Genomic DNA, 22,814 nt, shown 5'->3' with positions numbered 1-22,814 from the left:
CAGTACTCCTGAACTTTTCACATACCACAATTTCAAGGGTGTATCAAGAATGGTGCAATGAACAAAAAAACATCCAATCGGCATCAGTCCTGTGAAAGAAAAATGCTTGTTGAGGAGAAAGGTCAGAGGAGGATGGCTAGACTTGTGCAAGCAAACAGACAGGCCATAATTTCACGAATCACATCAGGATTCAACCTTGGTGCGGAGAAAAACATATTGCAACGCACCACTAGGCCCACCTTGTAGTGGATGGGCTACAACAGCCAGCAGCCACGTTGGGTGCTGTTGTTATCAGAGAAGAACAAGAGAGTGCACCTTCTGTGGGCACAACAACACAAGTACAAAACCATCAAAGACTGGAAAAAGTTTGCTTGGTTTGACGAGTCAACGTTCCTAGTGCGTGATTTTGATGGCAGGCTCCGAATTTGGAAAAGATAGATTTACGTCTGAATGCCATAGCGTACGTAAACATCATTGATGACCAAGTGCATCCGTTCATGTTGACAGTTTATCCTCAGGCAGATAGTTACTTCCAACAGGATAATGCCCCAGTACAAAAAGCCAGAATCACTATGGGATGGTTCCTGGAACATAACAATGACTTTTCTTTGCTGCATTAGCTCGCTCAGTCCCCGGATCTCAATCCTATTAAACATCTCTAGGATGAGCTGGAAAGGGCTACTATTCCCTGCAGGCCTACACCTCCATCAAATCTCCAGGAGTTGCGTGACACACTCATGTCTGCATGGTACACAATACCTCCACTACATTTTCTGCATATTGTTGAATCCATGCCTAGACAAATCCAGGCTGTTTTGAAGGCTAAAAAAAGCTCAACACCCTACCTAGCTGTACCTAATAAAGTGGCCAATGTGTGTATTTTGAAATTTTGTGATATTGCCATACTTATAGACATGTTACAGTTATATTTATATTCCAGTAAAGTGAGATATTTTGTCACAGATTTTTATATCTAGTTTGCTTGGATAATAAAGCATGCAGCCGTAGTGCTTGGAAAAAGCTCAAAATATGATGTTCAATCTTAAACTTGTGTGATAGGAGCTCATACTTCATATTGGACACAGCAGTAGGAAAATGAGTAAACAATAGAAAACATTTATCTTTTAAACTAGATATTATACACAATGACATATTTCCTTTTTTGTTTCATTTGTTAAAGACTTATATTGTTCCTGTCAAATTTACTCTCCATATTTCATGGCTGTTCCACAATCATTTTTATCTTTCAGATGGTCAGAAAGACATAGAGGATGAATTAACTACTGGTTTAGAACTGGTTGATTCATGTATTAGATCACTGCAGGAGTCAGGAATACTTGATCCTCAGGACTATTCATCTAATGACAGTAAGTGTATGGACATAAAATTATAACATTTCCAAAGGTAATGCTTATAAATGTTTCAACTAGGATTTTTTTTGTTGTTGTTGTTGAAAAAGGCATTTAAAATGTAAACACAATAAAACAAAATATTGAAACCTAAAATAAATATGAAAATGTAGAGTACTTTTAAACACAATGAAAAAAATACATTATTTTGAGGTATCTTGGTAACTTGTATGTATTCTGCATTTTTTTATATATGAAGCCATTAAATTGTTTTAAACAACTGATCTATACTATTGTTGTAAAGCTTCAATAAAAAGCTGGGATATGTGTTTATTTTGATTAGTGTTTTTTGTTTGTTTGATATGCTATCATGCAAAATGAGAATATTTCTGTAATTGAGATTTGAGCTGGTTGATCGTGATATATTCTCCCTTATTTAGCTTTAATAAAACAAATTTGCATTAAAAGGAATATTTAAATGTGTTTTTACAACAGTGACCTCAAGAAAAAGGAAGAATAAACGTGTTTTGCATGGCTAAATTGTTATTCAGTAGAATTTTTTTTAATAATTTTGTGAACCTGCAGTCGAAGGGATTAATAAATCGAGCCCTTGGTATCTTTCTTTCTTTAACTCTCTCTGCCTGTTTGTATGTCTCTTTCAGTGTCTTATCTGACCAGGGAGATTGAAATGTTCCACCTAAGATGAGGAGAACAGGGCAGGGGAGCAGCAGTCTGATGACCACTGCTTGATAAATCCTGACTGCAGCTTCGCTTGTGTGAACCTGCAGTCGAAGGACTTGATAAATAGAGCCCATAATGTGGAAGCCTATAGGTTTCCTACATGTAGATGGGGCACAATAAATATCAGGAGAACAGAAGCTAATTAATAAAGTGCTTTGAGCTACCCCTTAAGCTGCTGTTAATTGAGGGCTATATTATTTAATAATTATGGTAGACACATGGTAACATTTTTATACACCTTATCTGTAAGAATATGGTCCTCTTTTTTCATGGTTAATAATTAGCTATTCATTATAAGCTTTATATAGCTTATAGAGACGTGCATTTGGCAGTTTCGTTCACTGCCAAATGCGGAAGAGGCTGCTTGCGGTATTCGGCTGTGCAAATCCAGATCTTAGTGTGTTTCACTTGCACAAGAAGATATCTGGCTCTGAAAAGAGTTGAATACGCATGCAGCCTCTTACTTCCGTATTCAGCAGTGAACAAAACGCAGTGCCCAATGTACGTCTGTAACATCTTATCTGTATTGCTATTTGTCACACTTAAAGGGACATTCAAACAAAATTAACCTTTCATTATTCAGATAGAGCATGCCATTTTAAACAACTTTCCAATTTACTTCCATTAACAAAATGTGCAGTGTCTTTTTATATTTAAACTTTTTGAGTCACCAGCTTCTACTGAGCATGTGCAAGAATAAGCGTGTATGCATTTTTGAATGGCTGATTGCTGTCACATGGTACGTGTATGCATTTGTGATTGGCTGATGGCTGTCACATGGTACAGGGAGTGGAAAAAGACATAACTTTTAAAATTGTCAGAAAAAAAATCTATTACTCTTTTGAAGTTCAGATTAAGTGCTATTGCATTGTCTTGTTATCTTGCATTTGTTGATTATGCAAATCTACTGTGTTGACTGGTCCTTTAAGATAAAAAATAGCCTATAGTTTTGGAAAGTAAGAGTTTCCTTACTTTATAATTTACATTTCAGAGGTGAGGTCTGAATATCTATATAAGCTACACTAAGTTCAAATTGTTTAGTGGCCCAAATATGGCCTTATTTTAGTTCCCAAGGGAATAGGGCCCTCAATCTTCTTTATGAATGATGAGGATTATAATGCAATTTGGAGACCTAAGCAAAGATATGGAGCATTAGGGGATTTAAAAGGTCATAAACTGGAATGCTACTATTAAAATGATGTTCATTTTTTTCTTTTTTTTTCTAAGGAGATCTAAAAGGGAGCACATATTAAAGGGACATTATACACTAGATTTTTCTTTGCATAAATGTTTTGTAGATTATCTATAGTTTTTTTTTTAACGCTGCTCTGATTTTCAGACTCAAAGTTTTAGGAGAATACCGACGTATACCTACCCCAGTTGCTTCTGTTTGTGTAAAGTGCCTTTTCATATGCAAAAGAAGGGGGAGGAGTGTCTTATTTCCCACTTGCAGTGGGTGTTCCACTAATCTTTTAAACAGAGCTAAACTGGAAGCTTCTAAGTAAGTTTTTAAATGGTTTTATACTGGAGTTTTATATAAGTATCTGTACATATTTTTCTTTATAGTAGTGTCTATTACATGCAGTCATATAAAAATTGGTGTATACTGTCCCTTTAAGGTAGGGCATTAAAAACATAAATTATTTAATTACCAGGTTTATACTGTATATGGAGGAGAGAATGTCTGGTTCTTAGCTAGTATTTTCGTTGCTACCATTTATTATTGATTAAATTATTTATTTTGATATTTGTAAAGATGGGGATTGCATCCAATAGTGCCAAAAGAGTTCCCAATACCTTTCTATTATTCGTATATTTCTGGACACATTTTTGCAATAAGTGGCAGCTCTACCGGATATGCAGTTGAGTCTGCACTTTACCATGGTCCCTAGTAAAAATGTGCCTAGATGAGGAGAATATTGTGCTGATTTTAGGAGAAAGTAAGGCATTTTAAATCATTTTATTTTTGACCAACAAACATAATTAAATTAAGAGGGATTAACGCAAAATTTTAGGCTAATTCCTTGAATTAGATGTTTTACATATATTCCATTCCCACTTTAATTATAACATCAAACATACGGTATTTGAAATAATCTTATAATCTTGTTTTAAAGGAACATTAAACACGTTGAGATGGTAATATAAAATTATAAATCATATATATATATAAAAGAAAGTCTGCAATATACGTTCATTATTTATTTTGTCCCCTTTTTCTGTAATTCCATTCTGAAATTGTTTCTAACAACAAGAAGTACAAAGCATTATTATATTTCACACAGCCATTGGCTGCATACTCTGGTAGCCTATTTATAACTGTCCCTAATTTGTCACAGCAGAGAACGCAACCTACTGTAAGTTACAACATGACAGCTTCCATTGTTTTATAGACACTAAGGGGCCGATTTATCAATCTGTCAATCGGCTTCAATCCATCTGTTTCCGCGCGAGCCTTCAGGCTCCTTAACTTGTCCGCTGCCTCTGAGGCTGCAGACATCAATCCGCCCAATCGTGTATGATCAGGTTGATTGACACCCTCTGCTAGTGGCCGATTGGCCGCAAATCTGCAGGGGGCGGCATTGCACAAGCAGTTCACCAGAACTGGAATGGAAAATAAACAAGGGGCGCCAACATAGTGTGAATCGTTCAAACAACAAATATAAAAGTGATGTGCAAAAAACTACTCACAAGGAAAGTGGCACCTTAAATGAATAAGGTGCGATAAAGCAGGCTGACATTCAAATTCCAGCAGTCAGTACGCTGGAGGTCTCACCCAGAGGACCTGTGGAATCCAGATAGGCGTCTAGAAAGTGGCACCCACCTTTTTTAGGGCCAATGGCCGGACCAGGTGAGCTGCAAGCTGATAGGTGTTCTCCTGCTGCACTCACGCCGCCGAGACTTTTCTCCAAACCTGACAGTGTCAGTGTATGAAAGGTTCCGTGGCAAATGTCCTTAAGTCAAATGGATCCAAGTCCTGGAGATGAGTTGTAGGGTGACTCGTGCGGGGGCGACCAGACCTGGGAATAGGAGGGGGAGGGGTGGATTGCGGTAAAGGCAGCTCGAAGAAGGTATATAGTGGCCCTTTAATAGTTGAACATCCAGTTTAAATCACTTCTTCCAGCTTGGAGACAAGAATTTAACTGTTTACTCTCTCTCTATCTCAGTTTAAACTCTAAAGGGGCCGATTTATCAATCTGTCAATCGGCTTCAATCCATCTGTTTCCGTGCGAGCCTTCAGGCTCCTTAACTTGTCCGCTGCCTCTGAGGCTGCAGACATCAATCCGCCCAATCGTGTATGATCGGGTTGATTGACACCCTCTGCTAGTGGCCGATTGGCCGCAAATCTGCAGGGGGCGGCATTGCACAAGCAGTTAACCGAACTGCTTGTGCAATGTTAAATGCTGACAGCAATGTTAAATGCTACAGCGGATCATTTCTGCCAGACATTGATAAAACGGCCCCTAAAACTTTACACTTGTTTTGTAAATATTTCAAAAAAGCTAATGAAACTTTATAAATTAAATCTACATGTTATTCTTACACTATTCTTTTCTTTGAATGCATCATTCTATCTAACATTTATTTTAGGCTAAATTACAATTGGAAGAGCTAAATATCTCTTGCATGCAAGCGATATTAGCGCTCTACGTTGTAATACCTGCGCACGATAAATGTGCTTCGCATTGCTAGGAAGTGAGAGCGCGCTTCGATAGGCTCCTATGGACGCCTCATTCTGATGCCGTGACAGAGGGCATCAGAACCTCGCACAGTGAAGGAAGTATGTTCCTTTTCAGTGCCATATTTTTTCTAACACCCCACTCCCACCAACTTTAAAGCCCCAAAACTGCCTAGTGCAGTTTTTTTTTATTATTAAAAACATGCTATATATTTTTTTTTTTAAATAAAAACTACAATGCCCACTATCTTGATGGCATGTGGGGCACTTTTAGAAAATTAACCAGTGATCTAATTTTTTATATGAAAAAACTTTCAAGATTTAATAATATGATGCGTGTTCATTAGAGAAATCTTTTATGCTTAGCAGATAAGATATCACATGATGTTGTTTGTGTGGGTGTCCTACCCTATGTAATCTGTGTGTAAGAGAGGGATCACATGATGTTCTGTGGGAGCCCCACACACCCGTGTTTGTGAGAAAAAGAGAGATCATATGATGCTGTCTGTGTGGAAGCCCGCCCCCTGTAGGTGTGAGAGAGAGAGATCACATGGTGATCTGTGAGAGAAAAATAGATCACGTGATGCTGTCTGTGTGGTGGGAGTCCTACCCCATGTATGTGTGTGCAAGAGAGAGATCACATGATGCTGTGTGGGAGCCCATCCCCCTAAATTTGTGAGAGAAAGAGAGATCACATGATATTAATTGTGTGGGATCCCTGCCCCCTGTATGTGTGAGAGAGAGAACCCGAGGTAACAAAAGCAGCCATGATTCTGTCTTGTCATAAACGTAAACTGTAAAATGACAATGCCTCTTCCCAGACAAATGTATCACAAGGTATTTGTGTAACAGTGTTTCCCAGTTTTTGAAAGACCATCATTCATTGTTATATAAACATCTACCTGTCATAATAACATTCTCCTGCAGCAGCTGCTCCTTGTGTAGTGAGTATTTGCTAACAAACAATCCTGTCAGGAAGCCTCATATTTGTTAAAAAAGAGAAACACACAAATCTTTTTTTCAATATGTAACAACAAAGCTGATTTTCTTTAGGGACAATGTATACAAGTGTAACTATGAATACAATTACAGAAGCACAGATTTCCAATTTGCAAACTGCCTGGTAAAAAGTAAAGTGCAGCGTTTGCACAACCGAATGTACCGTAAAAGGCGCATCTTTTATTATCTTGCCACTTTTCTTTGTTTCTTATGGTAATTAAAAAAAACTGTGATCGTGCAATGTGTTAATTAGTGTCAGTAGCTATCTGATTTTATAGTTAACACTCCAGAACCTATTGTAAGTATATAATTAAATGGAAAAAAATATATATTTCTAACCTTGCGTGGGAATAAGTGTTGTTTGAGTGTAAAAGTAGAATGTAATGTTTACATTGAAAATAGTTCCTTTGTCTCACTAATGAAATATAGCACCTTTACATTCCCCTACCTGAATATAAATAAGCTGAGAGCACAATGTTAAAGGATAATAATGGTTGTTTATTTATTTTTTTATAATACATAATTAGTTTCTTATTCCTAAAGGTCTGTCCTTGAACTATTCCTCCATTAGCTCCCCTGCTCTATAGGTGCATGTACCCTTTAAGGGACTGGTTGTGCCTTTATATGTATGCAATCCCACTCTTAAAGGGACATTAAACAAATGCTAGATAGAATGATGCATTAATAGAAAATTCTGTGAATAACATGTAGATATATTTTTAAAGTTTCATTAGCTGTTTAAATATTGACAAAATAAGTGTAAAGTTTTAGTATCTATAAAACAAACAGGAACTAAAAAGCTCACAATTTCAGAATGGAATTACAGGAAAAGGGAACAAAATAAATAATGTATACAATATAATGCACAGTGTTTATATATATATATATATATATATATATATATATATATATATATATATGATTTTTCATATTATATTACACCTAGATTACGAGTTGTGCGGTAACAGGGGTGCGTTGCTAACTTGCAGTTTATTCTCACCGCTCACTTTCCTACAGCGCTGGTATTACGGGTATTTATCAACCCAGCATTAACAGGCAAGAAGTGAGCGTAGAGCAAAATTGCGCTCCACACTGCACTCCATTACCAGCGCTGCTTAAGTGAGCGGTGAGCTGGTTATACGTGCTCCCCATAGACCTCAATGGGGAGAGCCAGCTGAGAAAAAGTCTAACACCTACAAAAAAGCATCTTAAAACTCAGTAACGCCATTGATTTCTATAGGGGGGAAAACATTTTATGTTTACACCTAACACCCTAACATGAACTAAAAATGAACTAAACACCCCTAATCTTACACTTATTAACCCCTAATTTTCCACCCCGACATCGCTGCCACCTACATTATACTTATTAACCCCTAATCTGCTGCCCCAACATCGCCGACACCTATATTATATTTATTAACCCCTAATCTGCTGCCCACAACATCGCCGACACCTACATAATGTTATTAACCCCTAATCTGCCGCCACTATAATAAAAATATTAACCCCTAAACTGCAGTACTCCCGCATTGCAAACACTAGTTAAATATTATTAACCCCTAATTTGCTGTCCCTAACATCGCCGCCATCTACCTACATTTATTAACCCCTAATCTGCCGCCCCCATCGTCTCCACCACTATATTATATTTATTAGCCCCTAAATCTAAGTCTACTTACCTATAAAATAAACCCTAAGCTAGCTACAATATAACTAATAGTTACATTGTATCTAGCTTAGGGTTTATTTTTATTTTACATTATTTTGCAAGTTTGTATTTATTTTAACTAGGTAGAATAGTTACTAAATAGTTATTAACTATTTAATAACTACCTAGCAAAAATAAATACAAATTGACCTGTAAAATAAAACCTAACCTAAGTTACACTAACACCTAACACTGCACTGAAATTAAATAAATTCCCTACATTAAATACAATTAAATAAATTAAATAAAATTAGCTAAATTACCAAAAAAAACAAACACTACATTTTTATTTTTTGTAATTTAGTGTCTGTTTTTTTGTTAATTTAGCTAATTTTATTTAATTTATTTAATGTAGGGAATTTATTTAATAATGTAGGGAATTTATTTAATAAAAAAGCCCACCCAAAATAAAAAAACCCTAATCTACCAATAGCCCTTAAAAGGGCCTTTTGCAAGGCATTGCCCCAAAGAAATCAGCTCATTTACCTGTAAAAAAATACAAACAACCCCCCCAACAGTAAAACCCACCACCCACACAACCAAACCCCCCAAATAAAACCCTAACTAAAAAAAAACCTAAGCTTCCCATTGCCCTGAAAAGGGCATGTGGATGGGCATTGCCCTTAAAAGGGCATTTAGCTCTATTGCAGCCCAAAGCCCTAACCTAAAAAATAAACCCACCCAATACACCATTAAAAGATCCTAACATTAACCCACGAAGATTCACTTACCGGGAGAAGTCTTCATCCAACCGGCAAGATGTCCTCAACGAAGCCGGCAGAAGTGGTCTTCCAGACGGGCAGAAGTCTTCATCCAGACGACATCTTCATCCTTCCGACGCGGAGCGGCTCCATCTTCAGGACATCCGGCGTGGAGCATCCTCTTCTTTCGATGGCTAATGACAAATGAAGGTTCCTTTAAATGACGTCATCCAAGATGGCAAGATGGCGTCCCTTAGATTCCAATTGGCTGATAGAATTCTATCAGCCAATTGGAATTAAGGTTGAAAAAAATCCTATTGGCTGATGCAATCAGCCAATAGGATTGAGCTTGCATTCTATTGGCTGATTGGATCAGCCAATAGGATTGAAGTTCAATCCTACTGGCTGACTGCATCAGCCAATAGGATTTTTTCAACCTTAATTCTGATTGGCTGATAGAATTCTATCAGACAATCGGAATCTAAGGGATGCCATCTTGGATGATGTCATTTAAAGGAACCTTCATTCATCGTTAGCCATTGAAAGAAGAGAATGCTCTGCGCCGGATGTCTTGAAGATGGAGCCGCTCCGAGTCGGAAGGATAAAGATAGAAGATTCCGTCTGGATGAAGACTTCTGCCCGTCTGGAGGACCACTTCTGCCCGTCTGAAGGACCACTTCTGCCGGCTTCGTTGAGGACATCTAGCCGCTTGGATGAAGACTTCAACCGGTAAGTGAATCTTCACTTGCTCTCATCCTATTGGCTGATTTAAACAGCTAATAGGATTTGAGTAGCTCTTATCCTATTGGCTGATTTGAATTTGAAGAATAAAATCAGCCAATAGGAATTCAAGGGACGCCATATTTAATTGTGTACCTTGAATTTACTATTCAGTGTACAGCGGAGATCATACGAAGAGGATCCTCCATGCTCCATGGCTCCGCCCCCTGGTCTTCAGTTCCAGGGTCGCCGGTCTTCAGCTCCGCGGTCATCAGTCTTCAGCTCCGCTCCCCGCAGGATGTTCCTGGAAGAAGAAAGAAGAGGTTGCGCTTGGAAGAAGACTTCACTGACTGGAACAGGACCTTCTCCGCCGGACTTCAGGAACGGTGAGTAGCAACCTAGGGGTTAGACTTAGGTTTTTTAAGGTTTTTTTTTTTTGGAGGGTTTGTTTTATTTAGATTAGGGATGGTCAGTAAAAGAGCTTACTGTCCTTAATGCCCAAACAAATGCCCTTTTCAGGGCAATGGGTAGTTTAGGTATTTTAGTGTTAGGTTCTTTTATTTTGGGGGGGTTTGGTAGGTGGGGGGGTTTTACTGTTAAGGGGACTTTGTGTATTCTTTGTAAAAGAGCTCATTATCTTGGGGCAATGCCCTGCAAAAAAGCCCTTTTAAGGGCTACTGGTAGTTTATTCTTAGAGTAGGGGGGTGTTTTTATTTTGGGGGGCTTTTTTATTTTCATAGGGATTAGGTTTAATTTTGTTAAATTTGGTAATTTGATTTTTTATTTTCTGTAATTTTAGCCTTTTTTATTTTTTGTAAACTTATTTTTTTTTTTTTTTTTGTAACTTTAGAATTTATTTGTTTAGGTAATTTGGGTTAATTTAAGAGGGTGTTAGGTTAGGGTACTTAGTTATTTATTTAAATAGTTATTTGCGTTGTGGGTTTTGCGGTTTAGGGGTTAATAGGATAATTATGTTTATTGTGATGTGGGGGTTTTGCGATTTAGAGATTAATAGGGTAATTAGGTGTATTCTGATGTGGGTGGTTGACGGTTAAGTGATTAAGGGGTTAATTACTTTATTATTTAGCGATGTGGGGGTTTGCGGTGTATGTGTTAATACTTCGTGTAGGAGGGTTTTTTTTTGTTATATTTCTTGCGGGCGTTTTTTTTTTTAATACTTGATGCCCGTGGTTAGTTGTTTTTTTTTAATACTTGATGCGGGCGGTTAGTTGTAATGCTCCGTTTGCCTTTGCTGCTTCCCGGTGGATTCCGAAAATGATAGGGTGGTGAAAGAAATCCACCTTTGGTGCATTATTTCACCACCCTGCCATTTTCGGAGATTCACATGGATGTAGCTTCGCTGCATCCAGGTGAATTATTTTGTACTCACGCTGCCAACATTCCATTGAGGATACGTGCGCAACTGCCGACGGCGACGGACATTAGAAACGCAATTATAGTATAGATGGGGTCAATGTTTCATTAATGCAATACAATAGATGCTCCATTTATACAAAGGTTAGATTTCTAGGAACCAAGATATATGTTGAAAACAATTAAAACAAATGAGGGACCTATGGAAATTGTGAGTAAGATTTCAAGTGGACAAGATTAAATTGACAGAAATAATACATTTTGCATGGTGGTAAAATGAAAAGTTCCAAATAATTCTAATAATTTTACTGCTGAAAAACACATCTGCATATTTTTGACCATTTAATTTACTATAGTTCCACACTTTTGTGTACTTCTAGGTGGTAGAACTATAACAATTTAATGATAAAAACACACTCCCTGTGTCTATTTAAATGTCTCTATTTAGATTTCTGTAAATATTGTTTAACATACAGAAAACCAGATATGTCCCCAAAACAATATTCAGCAGATTAATTGAGGAACTAATATTAAAACAAAGACATGAAACAATGAACCAGCACAAAAGAATAGATGAAAGAAGATAATCATTTAGATGTTTATACTCATACACACCAAGAAAGACTCTCAACCATTTCTGTAGACAGCAGAAATTGCCAAGATAGCAAAATATCTGTTTAAAAGAAAAAAAACAACATAAAAGAAAACCCTCCATATTCTACTTTTATGGCTAAAGTGTCTGGATTTTGTTGACTGCTTAGTCTCTTGTCTGTCTAAAATTAGAATCCAAATGTGCATCTGTTTACTTAATTCTTTCCATAGCCACATGCTGATTTTATTCAAATGGAGGAAGGCAGATTTGTTTCTTGCTTGTTAGTGATAAGTTCCTCTATTGGTCTCGCTGGTACTTGAATGAGTCAGGCTTCCAATTCACAAAGATACATGGAATACTGTTAGCAGAAAAAGTTTGTAAACCTTTTGGGATTACCTACATTGCTGCACATATAGGCCTAGATAACAAATGGAGCGCTAATTTATTGTGCGCCCACAAATGGGCAAAATACAGTGGTGTGTATTTTATTAAAAAAAATAAATTGTATCTTTTGTTAAAATAAAATAAGTGCATAAAGTAGTTTTTAATGTGGGAAGTTGGTGGGAATGGGGTGTTAGAAAAAAAACGGCATTGAAAACTGTGTGTTCCCTGTAAATATATATGTATATGCTTATATACATTATTATGTGTTAATATGTGTATATATACACATAGTAGCACATACATATATATGTATATAATCATTTAAGTTTGCTGCCCATCGCTGCGCAACTTAAGCCTTTCGCTGCGCTTTGGTTCTGTGCCATGTATGACGGCATCAGAACGAGGCTCCTATTGGAGCCCATTGAAGCGCGCTCTCGTGAGCAAAATGCTTCCATGCAATGTGAACGCATTTGCGTGCGTTGGTATTACTCAGTGGAGCGCAAATATAACTTTAGCAAAAGTGATATTTTGCGCTTCACTTATAATCAAGCCCATAAATGTTAGCGCACCTTCAAATTTCTCTCGAGTGATAAACTACTTTCAACTAGTAAAATGAGCATAAAAATAAAAGCATCATAACTCGAGCGATATTAGTACACAACAGCACTAATATTTTTGCATTATACTTGTAATTTAATCCTGAATATTTATTGTGAACCTCTATGTTTAAACAGAGATTTTCTAATGAAAGAGATGGCATTGTAGTTGTAGGTTGGAGGCAACCTGCCCTATAAACAGTTCACACACATTTAATGCAGAGACCCAGATAATCTCAAAAGTTTTACACACATTTACTTGTAACCATAAGTTTGGTATTAATGGAAGAGCAATATAATATGTTGATCTGCATACATAATATTTTTGGGGAGAGTGGTCAGATCATAAGCTGTATAATAAGCTTTATGTAGAATAGAAACATGATTCAGCTTCAAATTAACGTTAAAGGGACAGTACACTATAAATTGTTTTTCCATTAATGTATTTTAAATAACTTGTTATACCAACTGCAGAGTATAACATTTTTGAGAAATTCCATTTTCATGCTTATTTGTGTACATAAAATAGCTGATTTTGTGCTTTGAAACCACAGCCTATTACAATGGGTTGAACTTAAAGGTGATATCAAATCTCATTATGTTCTAAGTTTGTGTAAACAGACTTGCTTCCTTATCTTTTATTTGGCTGAAACACCAAAGCTCAATACATAGAGAGAACAATGGAAAATGATCATTTTATTACTTAACTATCCTGCATCCCACTGAGAGTGTAATCTCTTCTGCTGGCTGTGTATACTTAGGCTATTCAATAGCCTATAATCCAGTATTAATTTGTTCAGTGTAGGTGGCGATACCACAGGCTAAATCAGCTATTTCAAATGCTGAAATCGAAGTAAAGGAGCTACTTGTAACCAATTTAATACACTCTAGCAGGTTAAAAGGATCATTGGGAATAATTTAAAGGGGAGACATTTTTTGGGTGAACTGTCCCTTTAAGTGAGCATGTAAATAAATCAAGTAGGCCTTCTATAAGGTGTGATTATTCCTTTGTATGTATGCAGCCAAATAGGATTAATACACACTCTTTACCAACAGCTGTGATTTGCTCACAAGATCACAATTTCAGCAGCCATTAAAGGGACAGTCAACCATAGAATTGTTATTGTTTTAAAAGATAGATAATCCCTTTATTACTCATTCCCCAGTTTTGCATAACCAACAAAGTTATATTAATGTACTTTTTACCTTTGTGATTACCTTGTATCTAGGAACCTTCTTCCAGCCCCCTGATCACATGACTGTGACTGTGTATTATCTATTGTCTTAAATCTAGCATTGTATTGTGCTAGATCTTAAATAACTTTCTGTGCCTGAACACAGTGTTATCTATATGGCCCACGTGTCTCTTTGTGTTGAAAAGAGATTTAAAAAGCATGTGATAAGAGGCAGCCCTCAAACGCTTAGAAATTAGCATATGAGTCTGTCTAGGTTTAGTTTAAACTAAGAATACCAAGAGAAAAAAGCAAATTTGATGATAAAAGTAAATTGGAAAGTCAATTAAAATTAAAAGTCCTATCTGAATAATGAAAGTTTAATTTATACTAGACTGTCCCTTTAAGTGAGCATGCAAATTAATCAAGTAGGCCTTCTATAAGGTGTGATTATTCCTTTGTATGTATGCCGCCAAATAGGATTAATACACACTCTTTACCAACAGCTGTGATTTGCTCACAAGATCACAATTTCAGCAGCCATTAAGTAGCTGAGAGCGTCATAGCATTAGTCTGAAATTCACAGCAATAAGTTTCTTTGGGAGTCATAATATAATAACAACAAAGACATCTCATTTCTGTTGTGATAATCAGGTCTGCAATATGTCAGATGAAGTGATAGGGCAGCCATATAAATGCAGAATAATGCATGATTCATAGTCATATTGCATAGATCAGGAGGCTCCAACCTGTTCAAAGAAATGGCCATAGCTGATTTGTATTCTTGCTTATAGGGCCATGGACACATTTTAAAACCGTCATGTAAGCAAAACAAAATGATAAACCTCTTAATAAATAAATTTGAAATGAGAAATTCTTTAGCAAGGTATATGCTCCTGCTTATGAAGTTGTGTCATAGACCTAGCTTTGCACAAAGGCCAAGGAACAGTTTGAAAGCGGAAAGCAAGCTATTTCCCAGCTTTAGTTGTCAGCTGAATGGCTAAGTAGCTTTATCTGGCATGGAGTGGAAGTGAAAATGTTTGTAAACACCTCCTTGGAGCTGAGACAAACCTTATCCAACCCGGGGGGGGGGGGGGGAAGGGGGGTGTGAAAGCAGATAAAAAGCATTGCTAGGCCATTTTGTGGCCACAAGACATTAGGCTAAACGACCTTAGCTTAGGTTATCATAATTGATTCACCACAGAAACTATCACATTGCTATCTTCCTAGATTTAAGGGAAATGTAGTGAAATGGTCAACATTCTAATGTTTATCTGTACAATATTGATATATTTTTGAGATTAAATTAAAGCAACACCTGATTATTTATGTGTTTTCAGGCTAACTTAAAAAAATGGCTGCCGGTGTTAATATGAACTTCAAACTAAGTTTTGATGTCATGCTGCAAATTGTATTGTAAGTAACTGATATCGTTTCACAATTACTGTGTATTGCACTGTACCACCGTACTCTATTCATAGCAGTCAATAGTGTATCTAGGGGATGCTTTCCAATCTATAAAAAATATATCTACTTGCCCAGGGATAGTTGTAGTTAGATAAATGTAACATTTATTTTTTATCTATGGTGCAGACCCTTAAAAAATGTCCAAAAAGACAAAGGATAGGAAACACAAATCTGTGTTTCCTAACACAGTAAGGGAACACACCACTCTTTTTCAATCAAAAAGTATAACAATTTAGGGCCAGATTACAAGTGGAGCGCTAAATATTGCTTTTGAGATAGCGATAATAGCGCTCCACTGAGTAATACCAGTGCACACTAATGTGCGCTGTTATTACAAGTTGAGCACATTGCGAATGCGACCTCACATTGCTAGAAGGCATTGCGCTCATGAGGGGAGCCTCATCTCATGCTGTCGGACATGGCATGAGAACTCACGCAGCGCAGGGGGTAAGTAGCGCAGCGATGGCAGCAAAGTATAAATATATATGTGTATGATTATATACATATATATTTATGTGTTAATATGTGTACTGTATATGCACATAAATATATATGATTATGTATATAAGCATATACATATATATTTACAGGGAACACACAGTTCACATAGACCGCAATGTAAAGGCACTTTCCAGTGCCTTTTTTTTTTCTAACACCCTACACTTTAGACCCCAAAAAATAAAGATGCTACTATCTTTCAGCTAGATTATGAGTCTTGTGTTATGAGCTGTGCGGTGCTACCGTTCAGTTTTTTCTCACCGCTCACTTACCAACAGCGCTGGTATTACTGGTTTTTCACAAACCCGGCGTTAACAGGCAAGAAGTGAGCATAGAGCAAAATTGAGCTCCATACCGCACTCCAATACCAGCTGGTTGTACGTGCTCGTGCACGATTTCCCCATAGACATCAATGGGGAGAGCCGGCTGAGAAAAAGTCTAACACCTGCCAAAAAGCAGCGTAAAACTCAGTAACGATGATTCCTATGGGGAAGCACATTTTATGTTTACACCTAACACCCTACCATGAACCCAGAGTCTAAACACCCCTAATTTTACACTTATTAACCCCTAATCTGTCGCCCCCTACATCACCGACACCTGCATTAAATTTATTAACCCCTAATCTGCCGCTCCGGACATCGCCGCCAGCTACATTATACTTATTAACCCCTAATCTACTGCCCCCAACATCGCCGACACCTACATTATATTTATTAACCCCTAATCACCCGCCCCCAATGTCGCCGCAACCTACCTACACTTATTAACCCCTAATCTGCTGCCCCCAACGTCGCCGCCACTATATTAAATGTATTAACCCCTATATCTAAGTCTAACCCTAACAACCCCTAACTTAAATATAATTTAAATAAATCTAAATAAAATTCCTATCATTACCTAAATACTTACCTATAAAATAAACCCTAAGCTAGCTACAATGTAACTAATAGTTACATTGTAGCTAGCTTAGGGTTTATTTTTATTTCACAGGCAAGTTTGTATGTATTGTAATTAGGTAGAATAGTTACTAGTTATTAAAGGACCAGTAAACACAGCAGATTTGCATAATCAACAAATGCAAGATAACAAGACAATGCAATAGCATTTACTCTGAATTTCAAATGAGTAGTAGATTCTTTTCTAACACATTTCAAAGTTATGTATATTTCCACTCCCCCCTGTACCATGTGATAGCAATCAGCCAATCACAAATGCATATACGTATAGTCTGAGTTCTTGCACATGCTCAGTAGGAGCTGGTGACTAAAAAAGGGTAAATATAAAAGACTGTGCACATTTTTTTTAATGGAAGTAAATTGGAAAGTTGTTTAAAATTACATGCTATATCTGAATCATGAAAATTTTATAAAACCTGAGTGTCCCTTTAACTATTTAATAACTACCTAGCTAAAATAAATACAAATTGACCTGTATAATAAAACCTAACCTAAGTTACACTAACACCTAACACTACACTATAATTAAATCAGTTCCCTACATTAAATACAATTAAATAAAATTAGCTAAATTACAAAAACCCCACACTAAATTACAGAAAATAAAAAACAAATTACAAGATCTTTAAACTAATTACATTACCTAATCTAATAGCAACATCAAAATAAAAAAAAGCCCTCCCAAAATAAAAAAAACCCTAGCCTAAACTACCAATAGCCCTTAAAAGGGCCTTTTGTGGGGCATTGCCCCAAAGAAATCAGCTCTTTTACCTGTAAAAAAAAATATAAACACCCCCCCAACAGTAAAACCCACCACCCACACAACCAACCCCCCAAATAAAAGCCTAACTAAAAAAACCTAAGCTCTCCATCGCCCTGAAAAGGGCATTTGGATGGGCATTGCCCTTAAAAGGGCATTTAGCTATATTGCTGCCCAAAGCTTTAACCTAAAAAATAAACCCACATAATACACCCTTAAAAAATCCTAACACTAACCCCCAAAGATTCACTTACCAGGAGAAGTCTTCATCCAAGCACAAAGATGTCCTCAACGAAGCCGGCAGAAGTGGTCCTCCAGACGGGCAGAAGTGGTACTCCAGATGGGCAGAAGTCTTCATCCAGATGGCATCTTCTATCTTCATCCTTCCGACGTGGAGCGGCTCCATCTTCAAGACATCCGGCGCGGATCATCCTCTTCAATCGACGTCTTCTTTGGAATGAATATCTCTTTAAGTGAGGTCATCCAAGATGGCGTCCCTTAGATTCCGATTGACTGATAGAATTCTATCAGCCAATCGGAAATAAGGTAGAAAAAATCCTATTGGCTTATTCAATCAGCCAATAGGATTGAGCTTGCATTCTATTGGCTGTTCCAATCAGCCAATAGAATGCGAGCTCAATCCTATTGGCTGATTGGATCAGCCAATAGGATTGAAGTTCAATCCTATTGGCTGATTGCATCAGCCAATAGGATTTTTTCTACCTTAATTACGATTGGCTGATAGAATTCTATCAGTCAATCGGAATCTAAGGGACGCCATCTTGGATGACGTCACTTAAAGAGATATTCATTCCGAAGAAGACGTCGTTTGAAGAGGATGCTTCGCGCCGGATGTCTTGAAGATGGAGCCGCTCCGCGTCAGAAGGATGAAAATAGAAGATGCCATCTGGATGAAGACTTCTGCCCGTCTGGAGGACCACTTCTGCCCGTCTGGAGGACCACTTCTGCCGGCTTCGTTGAGGACATCTTGCCGCTTGAATGAAGACTTCTTCCGGTAAGTGAATCTTCGGGGGTTAGTGTTAGGATTTTTTAAGGGTGTATTGGCTGGGTTTATTTTTTAGGTTAGGGCTTTGGGCAGCAATAGAGCTAAATTCCCTTTTAAGGGCAATGTCAATCCAAATGCCCTTTTCAGGGCAATGGGGAGATTAGGTTTTTTTAGTTAGGCTTTTATTTGGGGGGTTGGTTGTGTGGGTGGTGGGTTTTACTGTTGGGGGTGTTTTGTATTTTTTTAACATGTAAAAGAGCTGATTTCTATTGGTAGTTTAGTTTAGGCTAGTGTTTTTTTTTTTGGATGGGCTTTTTTATTTTGATAGGGCTATTAGATTAGGTGTAATTAGTTTAAAGATCTGTAATTTGTTTTTTATTTTCTGTAATTTAGTGTTTGTTTTTTGTGTGATTTAGCTAATTTAATTAATTGTATTTAATGTAGGGAATTAATTTAATTGTAGTGTAGTGTTAGGTGTTAGTGTAACTTAGGTTAGGTTTTATTTTACAGGTAAATTTGTATTTATTTTAGCTAGGTAGTCAATAAATAGATAATAACTATTTAATAACTATTCTACCTAGTTAAAATAAATACAAACTTGCCTGTAAAATAAAAATAGACCCTAAGCTAGCTACAATGTAACTATTAGTTATATTGTAGCTATCTTAGGGTTTATTTTATAGGTAAGTATTTAGTTTTAAATAGGAATAATTTAGTTAATGATAGTAATTTTATTTAGATTTATTTAAATTATATTTAAATTAGGGGGTGTTAGGGTTAGGGTAAGACTTAGGTTTAAAGGGTTAATAAATTTAGAATAGTGGCGGCGACGTTGGGGACGGCAGATTAGGGGTTAATAAATGTAGGTAGGTGTCTGCGATGTTGGGGGCAGCAGATTTGGGGTTAATAAATTTAATGTAGGTGGCGGCGATGTCCGGAGTGGAAGATTAGGGGTAAATAAGTATAATGTAGGTGGTGGCGATGTTAGGGGCAGCAGATTAGGGGTTAATAATATTTAACTAGTGTTTGCGAGGCGGGAGTGCAGCGGTTTAAGGGTTAATATGTTTATTCTAGTGGCGGCGATGTCCGGAGCGGCAGATTAGGGGTTATAAATTTTATTATAGTGTTTGCGAAGCGGGAGGGCCTTGGTTTAGGGGTTAATAGGTAGTTTATGGGTGTTAGTGTACTTTTTAGCACTTTAGTTATGAGTTTTATGCTACAGCGTTGTAGTGTAAAACTCATAACTACTGACTTCAAAATGCGTTATGAATCTTGTCGGTAGAGGCTGTACCGCTCACTTTTTGGCCTCCCAGGACAAACTCGTAATACCAGCACTATGGAAGTCCCATAGAAATAAGGCTTTACAAACTTTACGTAAGTAGGTTGCGGTAAGGCCAACAAAGTGTGCGGTACACCTATACCTGCAAGACTCGTAATAGCAGCGGGCTTAAAAAAGTAGTGTTAGGACCTGTTAATGTTGCTTTTTTACCTAAACGCAAAACTTGTAATCTAGTCGTTTATTTTTTAATAAAATGTATCACATTTGATTTTGGGGGCATTTTGTGGACATTTATAACATTAACCAGAGATCTGATCTCTAGTTATTTTTTATAAGCGCCAGGTTTACGTAAGTAGGTTTGCGGTAAGGCCAACAAAGTGTGCGGTACACCTATACCTGCAAGACTCGTAATAGCAGCGGGCGTAAAAAAGCAACGTTAGGACCTGTTAACGCTGCTTTTTTACCTTAATGTACAACTTGTAATCTAGCCGTTTATTTTTTAATAAAATGTATCACATTTGATTTTGGGGGCATTTTGTGGACATTTATAACATTAACCAGAGATCTGATCTCTAGTTATTTTTATAAGTGCTAATTGCTACCGCAAGCTCACAATAGCAATAACCAGCCACTTGTAATGATTGGTTTTTTATTGTGCGCCCGCAAACAGGCAAATTTGCCCATTTGCAGACACTAGATAAAGTAGCTCTCCACTTGTAATCTAGCCCTAATATATCAAAACATACTTTACAAACATTGCATCACAAAAAACTACCAAAACATTAAAAGAGATACACTTAATGTCCACCTTATGTATATGCACCCAAGTTCATAACTGTAGCACCCACAAATCGCAAACCTGTTCTTGCAACCTTTGAATTTTTAAGTTTGTGGTCAATGTTTTGCACAAGCAAAATGATCCTGACATCAGTCAAACAAAACATATGGTATTGCTTATGTTTTTCATGTGACAACCTACCTAAATTCAAAGAGCTATACATATAGACATTTGCTTCACTCGGTTTTTACACAGAGCTGCCCATAAGTAGTTTGAGAGACTCATGCAGTTTCAGGATAGATCTGTTAAATACACACAGGAAGTTATTTAATATGAGGAAGTAGGTTAAAGTTTCTCCTTAATGTTTGCAATGACTTGTCATACCAGCTACAGATTAAAAAAATGTATGGGAAATTATTCTCTTAGGTTTATTTTTGCATATGACTTAGCTAAGTATTGACATTTTCACCATAGATAGCAGATTCAACAGACAAAACCTGCTATTTATTTGTAGACAATTTAATACATTCCAACAAGAAAAATGGATCACTGGGAACACATTAATGTGGGGAGAATTTCACAGTATACTGTCTCTTTAAGCAAGATAAAAGACTGTGCATACCTGTTAATTTTATATGATACAAACATAACCCTAATGTTACTGCTAAATAGCTCACTGCATTAATTTTTAACCCATATATCCTGTTTTGAGTTTGAGATAATGAGGCCGATTTATCAAGCTTTGTATGGAGCTTGTTGCCCCTGTTTCCGCGCGAGCCTTCAGGCTCACCGGAAACAGAAGTTATGAAGCAGCGGTCTAAGGCTCTGAGGCCGCGGACAGAAATCAACCCGATCAAATACGATCGGGTTGATTGACACCCCCTGCTAGCGGCCGATTGGCCGTGAATCTGCAGGGGGCGTTATTGCACCAGCAGTTTACAAGAACTGCTTGTGCAATGATAAATGTAGACAGCGTATGCTGCTGGCATTTATCGATGTGCAGCGGACATGATACGCTACATCGTGGCATGTCCGTTAGCACTATGATAAATCTACCCCAATGTGTGTGTATATATATATATATATATACACAACACGTTCAACACTCTTCTCCGCCCACCCCCACCTCCTAACACAACCTCTCTCTCAGCTCAAGATTTTGCAAGCCACTTCAACAACAAAATTTACTCCATCAGAAGTGAAATCAGCTCTCAACATACTTCCAATCTCCCACCCCCTCAAAAGCTCACGATCACCCAAAACCCAAATTTCCAAAAATGCAGCTCTTTTGCCCTTGTTAATGAGGATGAAGTTTCTGCCCTTATACTGTCCTCCCACCTCACTACCTGTCCCCTTGACCCCATCCCCTCACAGCTACTCCCCTCCCTCTCTTCTACCCTCACCCCCATACTCACACACATTTTCAACCTCTCCCTCAGCACTGGTATATTTCCCTCATCTCTAAAACATGCACTGGTCACACCTATCCTCAAAAAACCTTCCCTTGATCCAACCTCCCCTTCCAATTACTGCCCTATTTCCCTACTCCCTCTTGCCTCAAAGCTCCTCGAAAAGCTAGTTTACGCACGTCAATCCCATTTCCTTACACTAAACTCTCTTCTTGACCCACTGCAATCTGGATTTCGTTCCCATCACTCTACAGAGACAGCAATTGTCAAGGTTACCAATGACCTACTTACAGCAAAATCCAAAGGCCACTTCTCTCTGCTTATCCTCCTTGACCTGTCTGCAGCCTTTGACACTGTTGACTACCCTCTTCTGCTCCAAACCCTCCAATCCTTCGGCATCTGTGACACAGCTCTCTCGTGGTTCTCTTCCTATCTGACTAACCGTACATTTAGTGTAGCCTTCTCCGGAGCATCCTCTGCCCTGTTACCACTTTCTGTTGGGGTACCTCAAGGCTCTGTCCTTGGTCCTCTTCTCTTCTCAATCTACATGTCGTCACTAGGTTCCTTAATAAAGTCCCATGGGTTTCAATACCATTTGTATGCCGATGACACCCAAATCTACGTCTCTGCACCAGACCTA

General features: G+C 37.6%; 1 protein-coding gene across 1 annotated transcript in view; it reads left to right on the top strand.

The window, feature by feature from the left end:
• CTNND2 (catenin delta 2) overlaps positions 1-22,814 on the top strand; it is a 1,648,910-nt gene that overhangs the window by 692,844 nt on the left and 933,252 nt on the right. Inside the window, exon 4 of the mRNA XM_053714511.1 lies at positions 1,251-1,367. Coding sequence (XP_053570486.1) covers positions 1,251-1,367 — 117 coding nt within the window. The remainder of the gene's footprint in view (positions 1-1,250; positions 1,368-22,814) is intronic.

The sequence above is a fragment of the Bombina bombina genome, chromosome 5, assembly GCF_027579735.1.
Source record: "Bombina bombina isolate aBomBom1 chromosome 5, aBomBom1.pri, whole genome shotgun sequence".
Taxonomy (NCBI): Eukaryota; Metazoa; Chordata; class Amphibia; order Anura; family Bombinatoridae; genus Bombina; species Bombina bombina.
The sequence above is the reverse complement of the archived record's forward strand: the minus strand, read 5'-3'. Positions and strand labels throughout refer to the sequence as shown.